Here is a 20,785-nt window from a genome sequence, read left to right as displayed (position 1 = left end):
TGGAGTGCCAGGTAGTGTATCAGGCCAGGCTCCATCCTATCCTGCAGGCTCCTCCAGAGCCCTTGCCATCTCCTACAGGGTAGAGTGTGCCAGCGAGGGCTGGGCAAGGGGAGGGGTGAGGGAGGGAGAGGCCACGGCCCCAGGAGAAGGAGAGAGAGGAGAGGGCCAGGCAGGACGTCGTCCCTGGGATGCATCACTGGCTATAAATATCAGATATGATCGCCACCCAGGAAAAGACTTATAGGGCAGACAGAACATCTGCAGTCTTATGTGATCCACCTGCGCAGAAAGCATGAAGACCCCAATAGATAAGCAGCCAACATTTACATCAGATAACTGAAATACAAGAATTAGGAATGGCTAAAAATGACAAGAGACCAGGCGTGGTGGCTCACGTCTGTAACCCTGGCATTTTGGGAGGCTGAGGCAGGTGGATCACCTGAGATCAGGAGTTCGAGACCAGCCTGCCAACATGGTGACATTCTGTCTCTACTAAAAATACAAAAATCCACCAGGCGTGGTGGCTCACACCTGTAATCCCAGCTACTCAGGTGGCTGACGCAGAAGAATGGCTTGAACCCAGGAGGTGGAGGTTGCAGTGAGCTGAGATTGTGCCACTGCACTCCAGCCTGGGCAACAAGAGCGAAACTCTGTCTCAAAAATAAATAAATAAATAAATAAATAAATAAATAAATAAATAAAACAAAGGAGACTCGGCCTCACTAGGGATTGAAGAAAGGCAAATTAAAGCTAGATCCTGTGGGGTGCGGTGGCTCACACCTCTAATCCCAGCACTTTGGGAGGTTGAGATGGAAGGATCACTTGAGGCCAAGAGTTCCAGGCCAGCTGGGGCAACACAGCAAGATCCCTGTCTCTAAGAAAATTTTTAAAATTATCCAAGATTGGTATTGCATGCCTGTAGTCCCAGCTACTTGGGAGCCTGAGGAAGTATTGCTTGAGGTCAAGAGGTTGAGGCTGCAAGGTGTATGACTGCGTCCCTGCACTGCAGCCTGGATGACAGAGGAAGACCCCATCTCTAAAAAAAGAAATGAAAAAAGCAAGATCCCATGTTTCCACCTATCAAGTTGGCAATGGTTTAGATGAGAAATACTATATCTTGTTGACAAGATTGTAAATCAGTATAATCTTTCTAGAAAGCAATTTATAGTAACCATCAAGAACACTAAAAATGTTCCTAGTTTTTGACTCAACTTCTACATTTCTGTGAATATATCTTAGGAAAAATTAGAAATGCAAACAAAGCATTAATTTAAAAAAGGTGTTCACTGCAATGGTACTGATGGTTGTAAAAAACTGGAAGGCGGCACTGTGTCCAGCCATAAATGATCAGCCTGGTAATTCTTTTTCTTTTTTTTTTTTTTTTTTTGAGATGGAGTCTCGCTCTGTAGCCCAGGACGGAGTGCAGTGGAGCAATCTCGGCTCACTGCAACCTCCGCCTCCTGGTCCTAGTTCAAGCAATTCTCCTGCCTCAGCCTCGAGTAGCTGGGATTACAGGCATGCACCACCATGAACAACTAATTTTTGTATTTTTAGTAGAGACAGTTTCATCACGTTGGCCAGCCTCGTCTTGAACTCCTGACCTCATGATGCGCTCGCCTTGGCCTCCCAAAGTGCTGGGATTACAGGCTTGAGCCACTGCGCCCGGCCCAGCCTGGTAATTCTGAGAGTCATGATGAAATATGAAGCGAGAGTAAAGCTTATGTCTGAACGAACCTTGAAAACACCAAGCTATGTGAAAGAAGCTGGTCATGAAAGACTACATATTTTATGATTCCGTTCATATGAAATGACCAGAAGGGAAGTCTGTGGAGACAGAAAGTAGAATGGTGGTTGCCAAGGGCTTGCAGGTACAGGAGTGATAGCTAAAAGGTACGGGGTTCTTTCCAAGGTGATGAAACTGTTCTAAAATTGACTATGCTGATGGCTGTAAATATCTGTGGAGATACAGAAAACCATTGAATGGGCTGGGTGCGGTGGCTCACACCTGTAATCCCAGCATTTTGGGAGGCTAAGGCAGGTGGATTGCTTAAGTTCAGGAGTTCGAGACCAGCTTGGGTGACACAGTGAGACTCCATCTCTACAAAAATTACAAAAATTAGCCAGGTGTGGTGGCACACACGTGTAGTCCCAGCTACTCAGGAGGCTGAGGTGGGAGGATCACTGAAGCCTGGGAAGTGAGGCTGCAGTGAGCTGTGATGACATCATTGCACTCCAGCCTGGGCAACAGAGTGAGACCCCCTCCAAAAACAGAAAAAAGAAAACCATTGACTTGTGCCCTTGAAATGGGCATGCTGTGAACTGTATCTCCATGAAGCCGCTGAAAAAGACCCCACAATACCGAAAAGAAGAGATGCTTATGAGGAGTTTATAATAAGCCGGGAACCTGCTAAATAGGAAATCCGAGTTGGGAAACACAGAGATGTTTGGGATACAACATGGCACAGATGGTTTGAGATCAACTGTGATTACACGGAAAGGAAAAATGAAAGAAAACTGGCCAGAAAGTTAGGCTAACTACAATTGCACAGTCAGTGGCTTTATTTTCTTCTTAGCACCTCTCTGGACTTTGCAAACTTTCTCCCATCCATGAGAATGGAGGACATCCCTCTTGGAACCACTCCACAGAGAAGCGCACAGTGCTGTGCAGGGCCAGGACCCTTCCTGTGGGGGCATCCCGCCCCCTGGAGTCTGCAGCAGAGGGGAATGAGACACAGTGACTGGGACTGGGATGAGTGTGGCCAGCCCTGTCCCCCCACCAGGTAGAGTTGCTGGATGGGGGTTTGAAAGAAAGTGGCTTGAGGTCAGGTCCAGCTCTCTGCCAGCTGTCTTTTTCGTGCCAGAAAAGCAACTCTGCGCTCACGGTTCCATTCCCCTCCACGTTCTGAATGCTCTTGGGTGTTGGGTACCAGCTGTGGCAGCTGGAAAGGGGAGCCAAAGGTTCACCCCATTCCACCCTCTCCAGATTGACCTCTGCGGCAGCCAGTGGGAGCGCTCTAAAACTCCAATGCGGCCCGGCATTCCCTGCACCAAAGCCTTCCTCAGTGCCCCTCCCTACATCCTCATCTCCAGCCCCGCCCTATCCCCCCAGCCAACTCCCAGAGACCAGCTCCTGTGACCTCCGACCTCCTTGAGAGGGACTCCCATGCTGGGCACAGCCCCTCTCCATTCCCGAGAACCCCCGGTCACCTGTCGCTTCCCCCATGGACCATGGGCCAATCCAGGGATGGAGACGGTCCACCTGCCTGACCAGCACCCAGCACTGAGCCAAGGAGGGGCTGCAGGGTCAGGGGGCTCTGTGAATCCAGAGGGTGGGCTACAGGGTGGGGGCCTCTGTGAACCTGGAGAGGGTAGGCTGGAGGGTGGGGGCCTCTGTGAACCCGGAGAGGGTAGGCTGGAGGGTGGGGGCCTCTGTGAACCCGGAGAGGGTAGGCTGGAGGGTGGGGGACTCTGTGAACCCGGAGAGGGTAGGCTGCAGGGTGGAGGTGGAGGGGTCTGTGAATCTGGAGGGCGGGCTGCAGGGTGGAGGGATGGGGAGGGCGGGGTTCTGGTCCTGGCTGCTCCATGGGATTTATCTTATTGAACAAAATGTAGAAAAGGGCATAACATGTAATTTGCACACGGGGAACATGGCCACATGACTACCTCCCAGACCAAGGAACACAACGCTATCAGCACCTCAGAAGCTCCCGCCATATAATTGCTATCTGCGCTGCCTGCCGGGTGGCCCCGCTGCACCTCCTGTGGGGACGAGGTCCTGCTGTGTGCTCTCTTCCATCTTCCGTGCCTCTGAGTCCCAATTGAGACAGCAAACGGTTGGGCCAAAACATCTCAAAGCACTTCCCACATGCTCTGAATTTGTCAAGTGGCACAGAAGAGAGCATCACAAGGCAGGCTTCCTGGAGGAGATGGCACAGGGCAGGCCCTGGGCAGCTGGCGTCCAGTGGCTGAGCTGGCAGGAGCAGCGAGGCGAAGCTGCAGCCAGACAGACTCTTGCACAAACACACACAAATCTCCCAGTCAACTCCCAGGGTGCGGTTGGGCCCTAGCTCAGAGAGGGCGGGGGCCCGGCCCACAGCACTCACCTCCAGCACACGCCCCGTGATGTATTTCTCACATCTGTCACAGCGGATGCCGAACTTGGCGTGGTAGTCAGCTTCGCAGTAGGGCAGGCCGTCCCTGCAGTGAGACAGGCAGTCAGCACAGGGCGAGGGTCACCCGAGGACCCTTGAGATCTAACAACCCTCACCAACAAGAAGGTCTGCCCTCAAAGTGGGAGAATGTCCACCTCCTCCTGCCCAGGTAACAACGCCTCCAACAGACCGTGTCACACGGACACCAGCCCCACGAGAAATAGGACGACAATGGTCCCATTTCACAGACGAAGAAACTGAGGAGCACAGGCCAGGCCACCTGCCCAGTGGGTGGGAGGGGAAGACAGCAGCAGCTTCTGGGGAACGAGAGCTGCTTCTGCAGACCTGACTCTTCTTTCTGGCTCCTTCCATTCAAAGTTCAACATCTGGGGCACCTCAGAAAACTGTGAGCCAAAAAGGGGGGACAGTAAGGGCGCCCACATTGGGGATGGGGTTGGAGTATGACAGAAAGCCCAGGGGAGGGTGTCGTAGGTTAGGACGAGACTTCACTGTCCCCCCTGCATCCTGCCCTGCATCACAGTCCCCAAATACGAGGGGGTGACAAAGGCTGACTCTGGCCACACATGGAGGGGCCTGGCCTTCTGTAGTGCAGGAAAAAGCAGGAGGGCTGCACAGACGTGTCCGTCCCCTTTCCCCACGCACACATGCGACCTGCCTACTATGTGCCAGGAGCACGGGGCTCAGGGAATTGGTGTCGAATGCCCGTCATCCTGGGCCTGCACCTCCAGCAGTGGCTTTCTCTGAGCCTGCATAAATGAGCTATAGAGAAAAGCATCTGCAGGGTCATCCTGGCACAGCTCCTGTTATCATGATCTTCACACCTGTTTTCATGATTATTAAGAGATCAACATGCCAGGAGGGATGGCTGCACAGATGCGGGGAGGGCAGGTTGGCAGTGGCCACACTCGGTGCGGGGAGGTGCTGCTGAGCCGTGGTTAAGTGAACAGGCCTGCATTCAAATGCCACATCCCAGCTGTGTGACCCTGGGCAAGTCCTTAACCTCTCTGAGCCTCAGCTTCCTCATCTGCAAAATGGGGGAAATAATAGTAAGGACGAATGAAGAGAATGGCAGGCCCTTTCCAAGGTGGCTGAAGCCATTGTCATTACTAACTAGGGCTGTCCTCTCAGCCCTGGCCACACCCAGCAGGTGTGGGGGTGACTGGCACAAAGTGGGGTGCCTGCCACTCCAACGCGCCCCCCTCCAGCATCGCTGAAGTTGCTGTAGTGTTCCAAATTTGGTTTGAGTTTTTACACAGCTGCTACAGAAGGGAGGATTTGCCAGGCTGCCGTGGATTAGACCCCAGCTCACGTTCTTTTCCTGCAACCTCTGTACTGTTGCTAGGTCCCCAGGATGTGGGGTCATGAGCCCCGGGCCTGGGTGCCCCTCTCTGGCTGCAGTCTGGAAGTGGCCCACAGCTGGGCTAAGCTGCCGCTGAGAGAGAGTGGCAGCCCTTCCTTCCACGTGAGAGGGAGACAAAATGAGTCTTCAGGCTTACTTCCAAATGCCGCTGACCTCAGGACTCCTGTAATAACCCACAAATGGGTGTATTTGCAGCAAATGGGAGGTTAAAGATAACATCTCCATGGCAACACCAACGCCCTCCTCGTCAATTCTGGGACAGCTCTGGAGGCTGCTAAGTAACATGCAGGGTGTGGGTGAGCTGCCAACGCTGCGGGAGGGGCCTGCCGCCTGCACGGGGCTGCGTGCACCACACCGGGCGGTCCCTGGCTGACTGTGACACAGGCGGGGAAACTCATGCGCCCCACAGGTCCCTCACCCTGGGTGCAAGCTCACCTCGGTTTGGAGGTTTTACTTAAAATGATGTCTTGGAGATCATTGCAGATTCCACAGCAGTTGTAAGAAACAACACAGAGAGGTCTCATGTACCCTTCACCCAGTTTCCCCCAGTGGTGATGCAGAATTAGTATATACTCTCAGCCAGGAAGTGAACACGGGCACATCCACGGACGTGATTCAGGTTCCGTGTGACACGCGCTCGAATGTGCATGCATCTGCGTGTGTGTGTGTGTGTGTGTGTGTGCGCCTCACTCCGTGCAGTTTTATCACAGGACGTTTTTCATCTCCCTCAATTCCTGTGATGATTTTGCTCCCATTGGGCATTGAGAATAAGCACAGTGTAGACAAAAGACCTTCTAGCTCCCAGGAAGGGGCCCTCTGCGCTCAGAGGAGCTGCCCTCTGTCCGCTCGTCCACATATTCGCCCCTCACCTGCGCCATGCAGAAGGCTTGCCTGCCTCAGGTCCCCGACCCCACCAGGGTTAAAACCCACCCCCAGCTCCTGGCCCTGAGCTGCCTCCATTCAAGGCCATGATCTTCCCAGAAGGCTTACCCAGTTCCCAAACCGGCCACCACCCCAGCTTGACTGCACATTTGTGGGACATGTTTGGTGCCGGTGGCAGCCGTCCCAGGGGCCCCTGCCTTGCAGAAGACAGAGTGAGTGGCTGCGGGGCCCCAGCCCTGACACCTGCGATGGTCAGACCCTCTCCTCATCCCCGTGCTGGCCTCTGCTGACATTGCTTCACCTCCTGCAGCATATCCAGGTGCCAGAAAGGGCAGCTGATCCCATGGGGATGGTGGAGGGGGACTGAGACGGAGAGGGAAGGCACTTCAAAAACTCAGCCCTGGCAGCCCTGGCAGCTCTGCTTCTCATCCATAAAAAAGGAGCTGGAAGCTGCAAACGCCGTTAGAGAAGCCAGGGCTGGCCAGGGAAGGGGGACACAAGGCTTTCAGGACAGATTCGCTAGGCTCTGGACCATGTTTCTCACCCAGCGGCAGGATAAGAGTAGCTGCGTGAGGAATAGGAGAGACGCAGAGATGGTGGTGCCTGGGACACGTGCAGAGTGCGGGACCCCTGCAGAGTAGGGAAGCCTGAGCGGAGGCTCTCACTGGAGCCCTCCTCCCACTTACTTGCTGATGTACTCGGCGTTCAGGAGCTTCCCACAGCTCTTGCACTTAAAACAGCCCAAGTGCCAGTGCTTGTCCAAGGCTACCAGGGCCTGGCCGTTCTTGATTTCTGTGCCGCAGCCCCCACAACCTGGAAGAAAGAGAACAGAACACGGACACCCCCACCATTGTGAGAGGTGTGGGGGAGGCCCCCTGCTCTCCAGACTCCGTGAAGGCCCCTGGGGCAGCCAGAGGGGCGGGGCAGACGAGCAGCTGGGAGGAGCCTCTCACACAGCAGTCTCTGGAGCACAGGGAAGGCAACTGGGGAAGTTTCATCCTGCATGCATTGAGCGCTGACTGCATGCAGCCTGGGCTGTGAGCCGGGGAAGCCTAGATGAAGAAACAGAGGCCCTGTCTTGCAGGAGAGTGGAGTCAGCTCCCGGCACAGAGACGTGCCAGGTTGAACCCAACTGTGACTCGATGTGCCCTCCGAAGGGAAATGGACCGCACTAGAGAGGGCTGAGCCAGCCACCAGCCCCCAACCCAGTCACCCCTGGGAGCTCTCCTGCCACACCCAGCCAGCCAAACCCACCTTCTCTCTTCCTGTCGTCCCCACAGTGACTGGCACTGTCCACCCCATGGCCACCTGCCTCGTGGGCCCCTGCCTGGCCCCCTGGTGCCCTCTCTGTCCCTCCCAGCCGTGCCTGCCCTGCTCACTTGCCCCATGTCCTAGGGCCTGGTCTTTATGCACAGGGATTCCAGCTTCTGGCCCTGCTCTGAGCCCGTGGCCCACAGTCCCTCCACCCTATGAGCCACCACACCAGGGGCTCCACAGCCAGCATCATGGGCGTGCTGCAGGCAGGGGTGCCCCTGGCAGAGCAGGTGGAGCAGGCTGGGGAGCTGGGGAGAGCCTGGTGCATGAGCCTGCGTGGGATGTGGGTGAGTGCGTGTGCATCTGTGTGCATAGCGTGTGACTGTAAGTATGTGGCTGCATCTTACGGGACTGTGTGCATTTGTATGTCACCTGAGTCTCCCCGTGAGTCTTCCTGTGAATATATGAGGTCAGGGGTGGGGAGTGGGAGGCAGTGACAGAGACACCCATGACGGCATCCCCAAGGGAAAGGGCCTCTCGCAAGGTGAACACCTGGTGACAACAGCAGCAGCAACTGCGACAGAGCAGGGCCCACTGAGTCAACCACCCAGGTGTGCATTGATTCACGGATCATACACGCCCTCACTCCAGGGACCTGCACCTGTCATAGCTGAATGTGTGTCGGTGTGTGTGACTGGTGCATGAGTGTGTCTATGTATGTGTTTGTGTCTGCATGTGTGAATATGCCTGCATGTGAGAGTGTGTCTGTGTGTCTGTGGCAGTGTGTGTCTGCATGTGAGAGTGTGTGTTTGTGGCAGTGTGTGTCTGGGTGTGAGAGTGTGTCTGTGTGTCCGTGGCAGTGTGTGTCTGGGTGTGAGAGTGTGTCTGTGTGTCTGTGGCAGTGTGTGTCTGGGTGTGTGAGTGTGTGTGTGTCTGTGGAAGTGTGTGTCTGCGTGTGAGAGTGTGTCTGTGTGTCTGTGGAAGTGTGTATCTGCATGTGAATGTGTGTGTGTTTGTGGAAGTGTGTGTCTGTGTGTGAGTGTGTGTGTGTTTGTGGAAGTGTGTGTCTGCGTGTGTTTAAGGGTGTGGTTGTGTGTTGGGGGCATGACAAGGGCAGGCCCCAGACCCCGTGATGGACAGGCAGGAAGAGGGTGTCTGACAAACAGGGCCTTGCCACCTGCAGGAGCCCCTGAGTACTTCACAGACCAAGCAGGGACCCTCGCGCCCAAGGACACCTCCACCCAAGATGGAAAGAAGGTGGCCCCAGGGCCTGATGCGCTGGGTACAAATCCTGGCCCCCACTAGGCGCTGGGTCACACAGAGCGTGTTCCTCCTGCGGGAGCCCCCATTTCCTCATCGTGGGGTGGAGCGATCACCTCCGCACTTGGTGCCTGCCCAGATCCAGTGCTAATTTACACAGAGGACCTGGCCCAAAGCCTCTGTGTCCTGGGTGAACAGTGAGCACTGGCGAGACCCCACGTGGGCCTGCTGCGTGGTAAGAGCTCAGCGGAGGCTGCTTCTGTGCATGGCCTCCTTAGTTTCTTTTGGCAGAGACCTGAGTCATTGTTTTTAACAATTAAAACAAACGAACACTCACAAAGCTGTTGGTCAAGCTCAGGATTTCCTAAGTGACCACGCTGTGCAAATTCACATGCTACTTTGGAAAACAGCCAGAGAGCAGATTCAAACTCCAAGGGAAGGGGGGCCTCTTACTCATCTCAGGACCCTGGGTGCCCAGCACAGGCTGCGGGCTTGAGAGACACGTGGGGGAATGAATGAATGAATGAATGAATGGGAACCAAAGTAAGAGGATGCCTCCACCCTTCTCAAGTCCAGGAGGCGACCCCCACATCACCCGCTTCGCCACGCTCCTTCCCTTGTCTCTGCAGAGGCAGACGACGCACAGCCCAGACTTAGCCTCCTGGCTCCCCCCACTTAGCAGGTGATAAGGCACATTTTGCAAAGGTCTGTGGCAGTGGCTTTCAACGTGGGGCACTTTTGCCCAAGAGACATTTGGCAATGTCTGATGACCCTTCTGACTGTCATAACTTGGAGAGGGTTCCAGGCATCTAGTCGGTAGTGGACACAGGATGCTAACCTTGCCAGGACAGCTGCCCTCACCAAAGGGCTCTCTGGCCCTACATATGAATGGTACTGGAGCTGAGATCCCTGATCCGAGCCTCTGTTGGCTTGTCTGCACGTCAAGGGAGCACAGCACACAGGGCTGTGTGGTGACCAGAGGACAGGCAACAGAGAGCAGTGGTCAGATCCCAGCTCTGCCCCCCACCGGCTGTGACCTGGGGAAGTCACTTCACTTCTGTGTGCCCCTGGAGTGAGGGCTTGTGTGACCCGTGAATAAATGCACACACGTTGACTGGTGAGGTGGGCCCACCTCTGATCTCACTGCCACTGCTGTTGTCACCAGGTGGGCCCCTCGCGGGAGGCCTGCTTCCTCTGGGATGCCCTTGCGGGCATCTCCGCCACTCTGCCTCCTACCATATTGGCCGGCGCCCTCCCCTGCCAAGAAGCTTCCTTGACCTTGAGCTCCAAGCTGCAGGGGGGATGCCAACCTCACACCTGCCTCGGCCCCCTCATTCTCTTATCAGCAGTACACGTGGAGATAAGAGCAAGGTGCAAAAGGAGTGTTGCCATGGAAACCACATCCTCACTTTCTAAACACATCTGGAGCTCCATATTTCTTTGTGGGCTCTGCACATGGCAGCTCAGAGTCCTGTGTGACACAGGCTGTGGACTAAAGCTGTCAGTGGCAGAATGTCCCTAGCAGGGCAGAAGGGGCCTCAGGACACCCCAATGTCAGCTGGCCACGTGCCCGTACATCCTGGCTGGCACTGCCAGCAGCAGCAACAGCATAACCCTCCTAGAACTTTCCGCTTTTCTATTTTCCCCAAAATGCTCCCTCTTCCACCAGATGTGGTCATGGTGGGGGTGGTTGTGGTGGGGGGTGGCTAGGATGTGCCAGGCAGCCTCTTGGAGCCTCAGCTGGGAGTTCAGGGGGTGCAGGTGCAGGAGCCAGACCCCCACTGCAGCACCCCAGGTCTAACTGGGGTCGGGGAGTAGGGGGAGTCTCAGATTCTAGATCAAATCTGAGATTGAGTTTTGGAAACAAGGACTCTGACCGAGCTCCAAAACTTGAAAGTGATTAAACTCCATGAACTTGGCTTGCAGTTTCATTTAGGAACCTGTACCGGAGGAGGAAAAGCCGCTGGAAAAGATAAAACATGTTCAAGTTCAGCCCCAGTGCACTGCAGTCAGGACTAGACTGGGACACAGGCCTGCCATGAGCCCAGAGAGGGGCGGGGGCTCCTGCGAGGATCCTGGGAGGCACACCCAGGGGTTCTCCTGTTTCCTAGGCAGCCAGGGAGCAGCGGGAGCTCCTGGGTTTACCCCCCAGCCTCACCCCAAGGCTCTCCTGTTTCCCAGGCAGCCAGCAAGGGGGCAGGGGCTCTGGTCCGGGCATCCACCCTCTTAGCACTACCCTTGCAGGAGCAGAGAACACAGGGACTCCACGTGCCACAGTCCAGGTGGTCAACCCTGTCGCTGGAAGAGTGGAGGACCCTAAAGCCCCATCCCTGGGCCCGGGACCTTGGGACTGCACACACGCCTTCCCGCCCCTTCATCCCTCACTCTGGTGGGGCCTCCCCAGGTCGAGGGGGTGGAGCTAAAGAGCACGGCAGCCAGGCCCAAGAAGTACACGTGGGGTCTTCTCAGCATGGATGGAGCTGCTCGCCATCCCTTTTCCCCAGGCCAAGCCCATCTTCCCCAGTTGCCAGCCTGCCACCCACACCCTGGCTGGCCCCACGCCCACATCGAAGGCCCAGAGAGGGGACACCTCTTGCCCTCGGCCCCCAGTGGTGAGTGCAGGGTCCACCCCGGGTAGCTGGGCTCAGAGCTGCCTCTGGGTCGGCACGCGGCGCTCGCACTCCGGGAGGGCCAACCTGTGGCAGGCTCGTGACCAGCAGTGGGTCAGCACTGGAGAGCTGGGGCTCACAGGAAGGAGCAGAGCTTCAGGGACACAGGGGACCCCCCAACGAGCATGGTGGGGAAGCCGAGGCTTGCGGGGTGTTGGCTGCTCCTCCTGGAAGGCGCCTGTGTGGCCCACCCTAAAGGATTTCTTGTTCCTGAGTGGCCTGCTTGGGGCAGCAGAGGGAAGCTCAGGGCCACGGGCCTCAAGCTTGAGCTCTGCCTCAAGAGCCAGCCACTCTCCCCTCCCCAGGGAAGGGCAGCCACACAGGCAACCACGTGAGGCCCCGCCCTGCTGTCCCCTGACCCGGCAAGCCGGCCAGGCAGACGGTGCTGCTTCCTACATTCCGGACTGACTGGACTCTACCCCACTCCACAACCATCTGTGGCTCCTCATGGCCTCCAGATGTACCGAGAACACCATGGCGTGGCTTTGGAGGAAGCTGCCATCTGGTGTTGCTGTCTCAGTGTCATTCCTGTTCCCCACCCCCACGCTGCAGCCCCGTCCACTCACACGGGTCTGGGGGGTGCTCATGCTGCAGCCCCGTCCACTCACACGGGTCTGGGGTGTGCCCACGCTGCAGCCCTGTCCACTCACACGGGTCTGGGGGGTGCCCACGCTGCAGCCCTGTCCACTCACACGGGTCTGGGGGGTGCCCACGCTGCAGCCCCGTCCACTCACACGGGTCTGGGGGGTGCCCACACTGCAGCCCTGTCCACTCAAGGGTCTGGGGGGTGCCACACTGCAGCCCCGTCCACTTACATGGGTCTGGGGGGGTGCCCCCAGCACATTTCACAGGTGTGTTCAGTCTTTGCACTCTCTTCTCACCTGTAGCACCCTCCCCCTTCCAGACCCACCTGCTGGAATTCAGCCTGTGTCTCCAGTTTCAGAGCCAAGGCCACCTCCTTAGACAGCCTCTGGCCCTAGCGGGGTAAGCTCACTTGCTTTGGACTTGAAAAGCCTTGGCCCACCCCTTGGTACTTCTGCCCCCTGACGGACACTGAGCACCCAGCACACCCACTCCTGCCATGTACAGGGCACACCTGCACCTGCAGAAGAGCTCCTCCAGGCACAGCTGCTGGGGCAACAAAAGCAGGCCGGACCGGGAAGACTGCAGACATCCACACAGGAGCCAGGACTGCTGCTCAATGCTTTCTAGGCGCAGAAATGGTTCTAAGCTCAGGATTCTCACCACAGGTTGGGGGAAGGGGCAGGTTACATTATTAGATGTCTAGGGGTCCTGGGAGCTTTGTTCTTTGAAAATGCAAATTTGATATTTCAAAATAAATTTACATTTGGAGAGGGCAGAGTCTTTCTGCCAAGGGTATTTTTGAAAACCTCAAAAAAAAAAAAATCTCAGACAGTGATTCTGTGGTTGGTCATATTTCCATCCCCCCGACCCCGCTTTTTTTTTTTTTTTTTTTTTTGACAGTCTTACTCTGTCACCCAGGCTGGAGGGCAGTGGTACAATCCCAGCTCACTGCAACCTCCGCCTCTCAAGTTCAAGCGATTCTCCTGCCTCGGCCTGCTGAGTAGCTGGGACTATAGGCGGGCACTACCACACCCAGCTAATTTTTGTATTTTTAGTAGAGCTGGGGTCTCACCACTTTGGCCAGGCTGGTCTGGAACCCCTGGCCTCAGGTGATCCGCCCGCCTCGGCCTCCCAAAGTGCTGGGATTACAGGCGTGAGCCAATGTGCCCAGCCCATGTTTCCCTTTTTAATTTGGCTGCCAGGAAGCTTTGGACAAACTTTAAAACTGATCTCCCCCTTTTAAAATTTGCCATAGAGCTTTTGATTACTATCTGAACTTCATTTTAACAGTACTACTGTTTGTGAAGCCAAATTCTCAAAGATGGATAAAAGGCATTAAATAAAACCACGTTTACGTTAAAAAAAAAAAAATTCAATCAATCCAGGCCCTAGCTGGAGAGAGATTTTTGAATGGAGGACTTTCCTAGCAAGTCCCAAAGCAGCACCCTCCCCACCCAGTGCTGCTGCAAACTTCGTTCCAAGGGATGCAGGCTTCGCTTCGTTTCACAGAGTCAAATTATAGCCAGCTCCCAGGGCCAACGCCGCACTCCTGGGAGGCTGGAAGTGGAATCGCCTCTATAGACACTCTCAACACAGCAGACAAAGTGGGGGAGAAAGGAGGCATTTGACACAGGAGAGGAAATTAATTGCAGGCAAGATGCTGACTCCAGAAATCAGTAGAAACCTCTCCTCCGTCTGGGGACACGTGGCCCTGCCTCTGGGGACACGACAGTGACCACGGTGCTCAGAGTGGGCTTCTGCAGCAGGTGCCTAGCAGCGGTGGGTCCTGGTGTGCCGGGCTCCCCTCCCAGAGCCTGTGTGCCATCTCATGCCCCAGCAGAGCCACCCCAGCTGGGAAAGGCCACTTGGCTGCCCCCTTCTTGCTGATACTTGGCCCCACACCTGCAAACCCCTGACACTTTGGCTGGCATTTGTTTTTTTTCACACTAACGACCTCCTGCTTCCTAATTCAAGAAGCATTTATTGAGCCCCCACTGCATACACACCTGGCCTAACTCCTGGGAGGTGGAGCAGTGAACCCGAGCGCCCCTGACTGCGGGAGCCCGGAGCTCAGTGCTCTTCTACGGGTTCTCGGGGGTCCAAAGGGGTCCCAGGTAGCCTGGAATTAACAGAGGGGAGCTGAGGGGAGTGAATGCCAGAGGGAAAGGACCCGAAGGAGACCTGGAAGGCTTCCTGGAGGAGATGTGCTAGAGCCGGGCGAAAGCAGCAGTGGGCATTAGATGGGAGAGCAGGAGAGACACATGGGGTGGAGAAAACAGCCAGTGCAAAGGCTTGGCGGCACGAGAGCCCCGGAAACTTCCATCCCTGGCTGCCTCCTCACATTTATCCACAGCGGTTCACTGCCGCTGCTGCTGCTCTGGGCCCCTGTTTGTCAGGCCCTGTCCCTGGGCACTGCAGAGACCACGCCCCCAACTCAGCACCCCCCTGCTAAGCCCTCCCCAGCACCTCCCACTCAGCACGCCCCACTCAGCACCCCCCACTCAGCACCTCCCACTCAGCACGCCCCACTCAGCATCCCCCAACTCAGCACACCCATCCACTCAGCACGCCCCCACTCAGCATCCCCCACTCAGCACCCCCCACTCAGCATGCCCCCACTCAGCATGCCCCCACTCAGCACCTCCCACTCAGCACGCCCCCACTCAGCACCTCCCACTCAGCATGCCCCCACTCAGCACCCCCCACTCAGCATGCCCCCACTCAGCACCCCCCACTCAGCACGCCCCCACTCAGCACCCCCCACTCAGCACCTCCCACTCAGCACGCCCCCACTCAGCACCTCCCACTCAGCATGCCCCCACTCAGCACCCCCCACTCAGCATGCCCCCACTTAGCACGCCCCCACTCAGCACGCCCCCACTCAGCACCCCCCACTCAGCACCTCCCACTCAGCACGCCCCCACTCAGCACCTCCCACTCAGCATGCCCCCACTCAGCACCTCCCACTCAGCATGCCCCCACTCAGCACCCCCCACTCAGCATGCCCCCACTCAGCACGCCCCCACTCAGCACCCCCCACTCAGCACCTCCCACTCAGCACGCCCCCACTCAGCACCTCCCACTCAGCATGCCCCCACTCAGCACCCCCCACTCAGCATGCCCCCACTCAGCACGCCCCCACTCAGCACCCCCCACTCAGCACCTCCCACTCAGCACGCCCCCACTCAGCACCTCCCACTCAGCACGCCCCCACTCAGCACCTCCCACTCAGCATGCCCCCACTCAGCACCCCCCACTCAGCACGCCCCCACTCAGCACGCCCCCACTCAGCACGCCCCCACTCAGCACCCCCCACTCAGCACCCCCCACTCAGCACGCCCCCACTCAGCACCCCCACTCAGTGCCCACTTACTTCGGAGGCCCTGGGGCAGGTGTGCGCTGCTGCCCACCGACACGGGCAGGGAGCATTTCTGGCACATGCATTCCTTCCCGTTGAAGGTCACTCGGTCCCCAGGAGGGAAAGGCAGCCTGAAACAAGAGAGCTCGTTACCAGCCAGGCCCGCCTTCCGGCTCCTCTCTGGGGGAGCCCTGCCCCAGAGCAGGAGACCAGGGCCAATGTCTCCCCAGGGCTTCGCAAAGGGACCAGTCACAGGCTGAGGATGCAATGCAGGGCCTCTCCACCCAGGCACTGCCGCGTCCCCGCAATAGGACCTCAGGTAGTCATTGACATCTGAGCCTCAGTTTCCTCATCCGTACCAACAGGCAGAATCGTAGCGCCTAAGGCGGTGGTGAGGACCAGCTGAGGGCCAGCCCAGTGCTTGGCACATGGCAACATGCCATGCCACCGGTGCCTCCAGCCCACCCTGCCTTCCCGGCGACATGGGATGCTTTCTTCATATTGGCTCAGCAGCAAGGGCAGCAGCTATACCCACTGGGCATCTCCTGTGTACCCAGGGCCTGCTACTGTGATAGGCGCCCTATAGGCATGCCTCATGAATAACCGCACGCCATTCAACCTAGTTGGCATTTGCTTCATGTCTTGTCTTTTCTTTTTTTTTTTTTTTTTTTGAGACGGAGTCTCACTCTGTCGCCCAGGCTGGAGTGCAGTAGCGCGATCTTGGCTCACTGCAAGCTCCGCCTCCCGGGTTCACACCATTCTCTTGCCTCAGCCTCTTGAGTAGCTGGGACTACAAGCGCCCGCCACTTCGCCTGGCTAGTTTTTTTGTATTTTTAGTAGAGACAGGGTTTCACCGTGGTCTTGATCTCCTGACCTTGGGATCCGCCCGCCTCAGCCTCCCAAAGTGCTGGGATTACAGGCATGAGCCACCGCGCCCGGCCGCTTCATGTCTTCTCTATGTGCGAGAAACTGGAGTTCAGAGAGGATGTGTAACTTTTCCAAGGACACATCGATACGAGTCAGAACCAGAATCAAACCAAGACCTGTCTGGCTTCAAAGTTCCACGATTTATCTACCTGGGCCGCGAAGAGGGCAGTGTCTTTAAAAGCACACCTCGTAGACAGGAAGATGCTGGACAATTGGATCCTGTCTGTATTTAAAATTCTGCCATTCTGCTCTAAATGGAGTTTTTGCATTTATTTCAATTTTTTAAAATTTTGCGTTAAAATATCATTTACTTGACTACTGAGTTTTCTGGTACCCCCTTAAAGTCTGCCTCCGCAGCAAGTGCCGGGAGCAAGGCTGGGTGAGGGACCGCGGAGAGCCGGCCCATCCTCCTGCAGCCCGGGGATGTCTTTGGAGACTGAGGGATGGCTCAAGTAGCTGCATCTAGCAAGCTCAGGCCGGGCCACCTGCAGACGGGGCCAGAAGCACAGCCTGAGAATGCTGCCATGTCTGCCCTCGACACCTGCTGCCACCAAGCTCCCAGTAGCCGCCGGGCCACTTGCCTTCCCCAGCTGAGCCTGGCCAGAGAACCAGGTGCTTTTTAGGCAGAAGCCTGTGGAAGTGTCAGACCGTGGGTGCCCCTTAAGGCTCCTGCGTGGCCAGGCGTGGTGGCTCACATTTGTAATCCCAGTACTTTGGGAGGCTGAGGTGGGAGGATCACTTGAGGTCAGGAGTTTGAGACCAGCCTGGCCAGTATGGTGAAACCCCGCCTCTACTAAACATACAAAAATTAGCTGGGTGTGGTGGTGTGCACTTGTAATCTCAGCTACTTGGGAGGGTGAGGCAGGAGAATCACTTGAACCGGGAGGTGGAGGTTGCAGTGAGCCAAGTTTGCACCACTGTACTCCAGCCTGGACGAAAGAGTGAGACTCCAAAAAAAAAAAAAAAAAAAAAAAAAAAAGCCCCCCTGCTCAAACATCTTTGTTGGGTTCACCTGTCTTCTTCAGGGAAGAGACCATAGATGCATTGTTGATTGAATGAATGGGTGAATAAGTGAAGGATTGAAGCTCCCCTAGGGGGCTGTGCTCGGTCTACTCTCTCCTGATGAGTCCCTGCCCGGCCTCCCACCAGGGCCTGCCAGATGGAGCTCCCTGAAGCTAGAGACCACTGTGCCTTCCCCTGCTGAAGGCCTGCCAGAGCCTCGCCCTGTGGGGCTGGCATTCAGTGTCCTTGGTCCATGCAGCAGGTGTGTTCCTGGATTCCCACTGGGCCAGTACCTGCTCCTGGGGATCCAGGACAAATACAGGCTGAGCTGGGCCCAGGGCCCTCTCCTCCCATTCGCCACCCAGGAGCCTGCACGGCTCTCCCATGCCCATGTTGCCACTGTGTGAGTGCTGTGGTCTGCTGCCCCCTGGGTCTCAGTGTCTTGCACCCTCCCTGTGGTGGGGGATCTTGAGACAGAGTAGGAGCCCCTCCGCATCCCTGGATGTGCTTGGAGCGAATATCTGGCTGTGTAACCCGGAGCAAGTTACTCAGCCTCTCTGAAACGCTTCTCACCTATAAAGTAGGACGGAGAACGCCCGCATTCCAGGTTTGTATTCACACATTCATTTGCCCACAGGACATCCTGCCCGGGAAGCTCTGGCATATTGCCTGGGCCTGAGAGGGGCTGACTCAATGGCATCTATGATTTTATTTCCTCAACTTTATTGAGGTACATTGTGACAAATGTACACACCCATGTAACTGCCACCGCCACGTCATGATATGGAACATTCTTTCCACTGCAAAAAGCCCCCTGTGGTTGTCTACAATCACACTGCCTGTGACCTCTGGCCCCAGGCACCATGATCATCATTGTCACCAGGGCCCCAGACACTGTGACTATCACTGTCACCGTGGATTAGATTTGTGTGTGTGTGTGTGTGTATGTGCGGAATCACAGAGCACGTAGTCTTTGGTGTTTTGTCAGCGCCGTGTTTTTGAGATTCACCCGTGCTACTGCCCATGTCGATCCTTTGTTCCTTTGAGGACTGAGCAGTGTCCGTCCCATGGACAAACCACAATAGCCATTCCATGCAACTGCGGGGGGCTTGTGGGCTGTTTCCGGTTTGAGGCTGTTACAAATAAAGCTGTTAAGCACAGTTGCCAACTAGCCTCTCCGCGGATGCAAGCTTTCCCTCTGGGTGAATGCAGAAGACGGGTTTTCTGATCATGTGCTCAGTGTGTATTTAACTTTATCAGAAACTGCCAAGCCGGTTTCCACGGCCACAGTGCATGTTCGGCACTGGAAGGACACTCCTCTGGCTTCGCATCCTCACCAGCACCTGCCACGGTCCATCTTTTTAGCTTTAGTCGTTCTAATGGAGGCGTAATGGCATTTCTTTGCAGTTTTCATTTGCATACCCCTGTGACTAATGATGATAAACATTGTTTCACGTATGGTGTTGGTCATTTGTGTGTGTGTGTGTGTGTACACATATATACACACACACACACATATATACATTTTTTTTTTTTTTGAGACACAGTATTGCTCAGTCACCTAGGCTGGAGTGCAGTGGCACAATCTTGGCTCACTGCAACCTCTGTCTCCTGGGTTCAAGTGATCCTCCTGCCTCAGCCTCTTGAGTAGCTGGGATTACAGGTGTCTGCCACTACACCCGGCTAATTTTTATATTTTTAGTAGAGATGGCGTTTCACCATGTTGGCCAGGCTGGTCTTGAACTCCTGACCTCAAGCAATCTGCCCACCTCAGCCTCCCAATATGCTGGGATTACAGGCATGAGCCACCACACCCAGCCCATATGTATATGTTCTTTAGTGAAGTGTGAAAGACAATAGGATCTCAGGACCCCAAACTCACTATGCCAAAGGGAAAGTTAAGCTGGGAACTGAGTCATGCAAAAACTGCTTTCCTTTTGTTTCCAGAGAGCTGTAGTTTCACAACCCCATGTCACATGTAAAATGCAAAACAGAATGGCGTATGACAAATGTAAAATGTAGATTTACAGAGGGTTAGTCTTAACTGTTTCTTCGACTCCCTCTTTTCACATGTAAAACACAGATTTACTGAGGCTCTGATTAGCATATGAAATCTAACTATAAAGACTGTAGCTATCTGCCTCATGGTCCTCCTCCTCCCCCTTTTTTTCTCTCCTTCTTGCTCTTTCCCCTTTAAATACCGAAGTGTCCCAAACCCCCTTTGGAAAAAGAACAGCTCGCAAGTGCTCCTGTGGCTTGCATTTCACCCTGGGCACATCCTCAACCTTGGCTAAATAAATCTCTATTGATTGAGCCCTGCCTCCATCTCTTTTTGGTTTATAGTTGTCTCTGTTAAACTCTTTTGCCCATTTTTTAAAAAGTTTTTTTGAGACAGAGTCTCCCTCTGTCACCCAGGCTGGAGTGCAGTGGTGTGATCTTGGCTCACTGAAACCTCTACCTCCTGGGTTCAAGTGATTCTCCTGCCTCAGCCTTCCAAGTACCTGGGATTACAGCACCCACCATCATGCCTGGCTAATTTTTGTATTTTTAGTAGAGACAAGGTTTCACCATGTTGGCCAGGCTGGTCTTGAACTCCTGACCTCAAGTGATTCACCCGGCTCAGCCTCCCAAAGTGCTGGGATTACAGGTGCGAGCCACTGCACCCAGCCTCTTTTGCCCATTTTTAACAAGATTTTTGGTCTTATTATTGAGTTGTGAATAATCAATATTTTGTAAATAATCCATATTTTGTAGAGCAGTGCTGCATCAGACACAGGTGTGAGGGTTCACCCTTGAACTCATATCTAACACGGCACTCTCTGCCAGCCGATGGCTTGCTTTTACAGGTTCTCATTTTGCATTTCCTTCAGCCCACAAAACTTCCTGTTAGTTTATTTTGGTGTAGGTTGGCTGGCAACAAATTCTCTTAGCTTTGTGGGTCTAAAAAAGTCTTTATAGTGCCTTCGTTTCTCAGTAACAGTTTTGACATTTTATTCGCATACAATATAATGTACAATCCAGCAGCTTTTAGCATATTCTGAGTTGTGCGACTATCACCATAATCGATTTTAGAACAATCTCATCACCCACAAAAGAAATCCCATGCCCTTTAGCAGTCTTGCCTTCAGTTTTGGAAGTCTTTTGTGCTTAGTCTAGAATTATTTGATAGATATTTTTCTCTCAGCATTTAAGAAATGTTATTCTATTGTCTTCTAGCCTACATAGTTTCTGATGAGAAGTCTGGAGTCATACCTTTGTTCCTCTGTAAATAATATTTCTTTTCCTCGGGCTGCTTTTAAGATTTCTTTTTAGCACT

The 20,785-nt window shown here is 54.9% G+C and overlaps 1 protein-coding gene across 50 annotated transcripts in view; it reads right to left on the bottom strand.

Annotated features, from left to right (window-relative positions):
• The window catches only part of ABLIM2 (actin binding LIM protein family member 2), a 218,272-nt gene that overhangs the window by 131,719 nt on the left and 65,768 nt on the right, over positions 1-20,785 (bottom strand). For all 50 annotated transcript variants that reach the window (XR_012434605.1, XR_012434606.1, XR_012434617.1 and 47 more), the window contains exons 4-6: positions 15,556-15,671; positions 7,101-7,227; positions 4,104-4,197 (exon numbers count right to left, since the gene is read on the bottom strand). Coding sequence is in view for 16 of the 50 variants with exons in the window: in XM_074039373.1 (XP_073895474.1) it covers positions 4,104-4,197; positions 7,101-7,227; positions 15,556-15,671 (337 nt within the window). In the remaining 34 variants the exon portion in view is untranslated. The remainder of the gene's footprint in view (positions 1-4,103; positions 4,198-7,100; positions 7,228-15,555; positions 15,672-20,785) is intronic.

Source organism: Macaca fascicularis, chromosome 5, assembly GCF_037993035.2.
Source record: "Macaca fascicularis isolate 582-1 chromosome 5, T2T-MFA8v1.1".
Lineage (NCBI taxonomy): Eukaryota > Metazoa > Chordata > Mammalia > Primates > Cercopithecidae > Macaca > Macaca fascicularis.
This window is presented reverse-complemented; position numbering and strand designations above follow the sequence as displayed.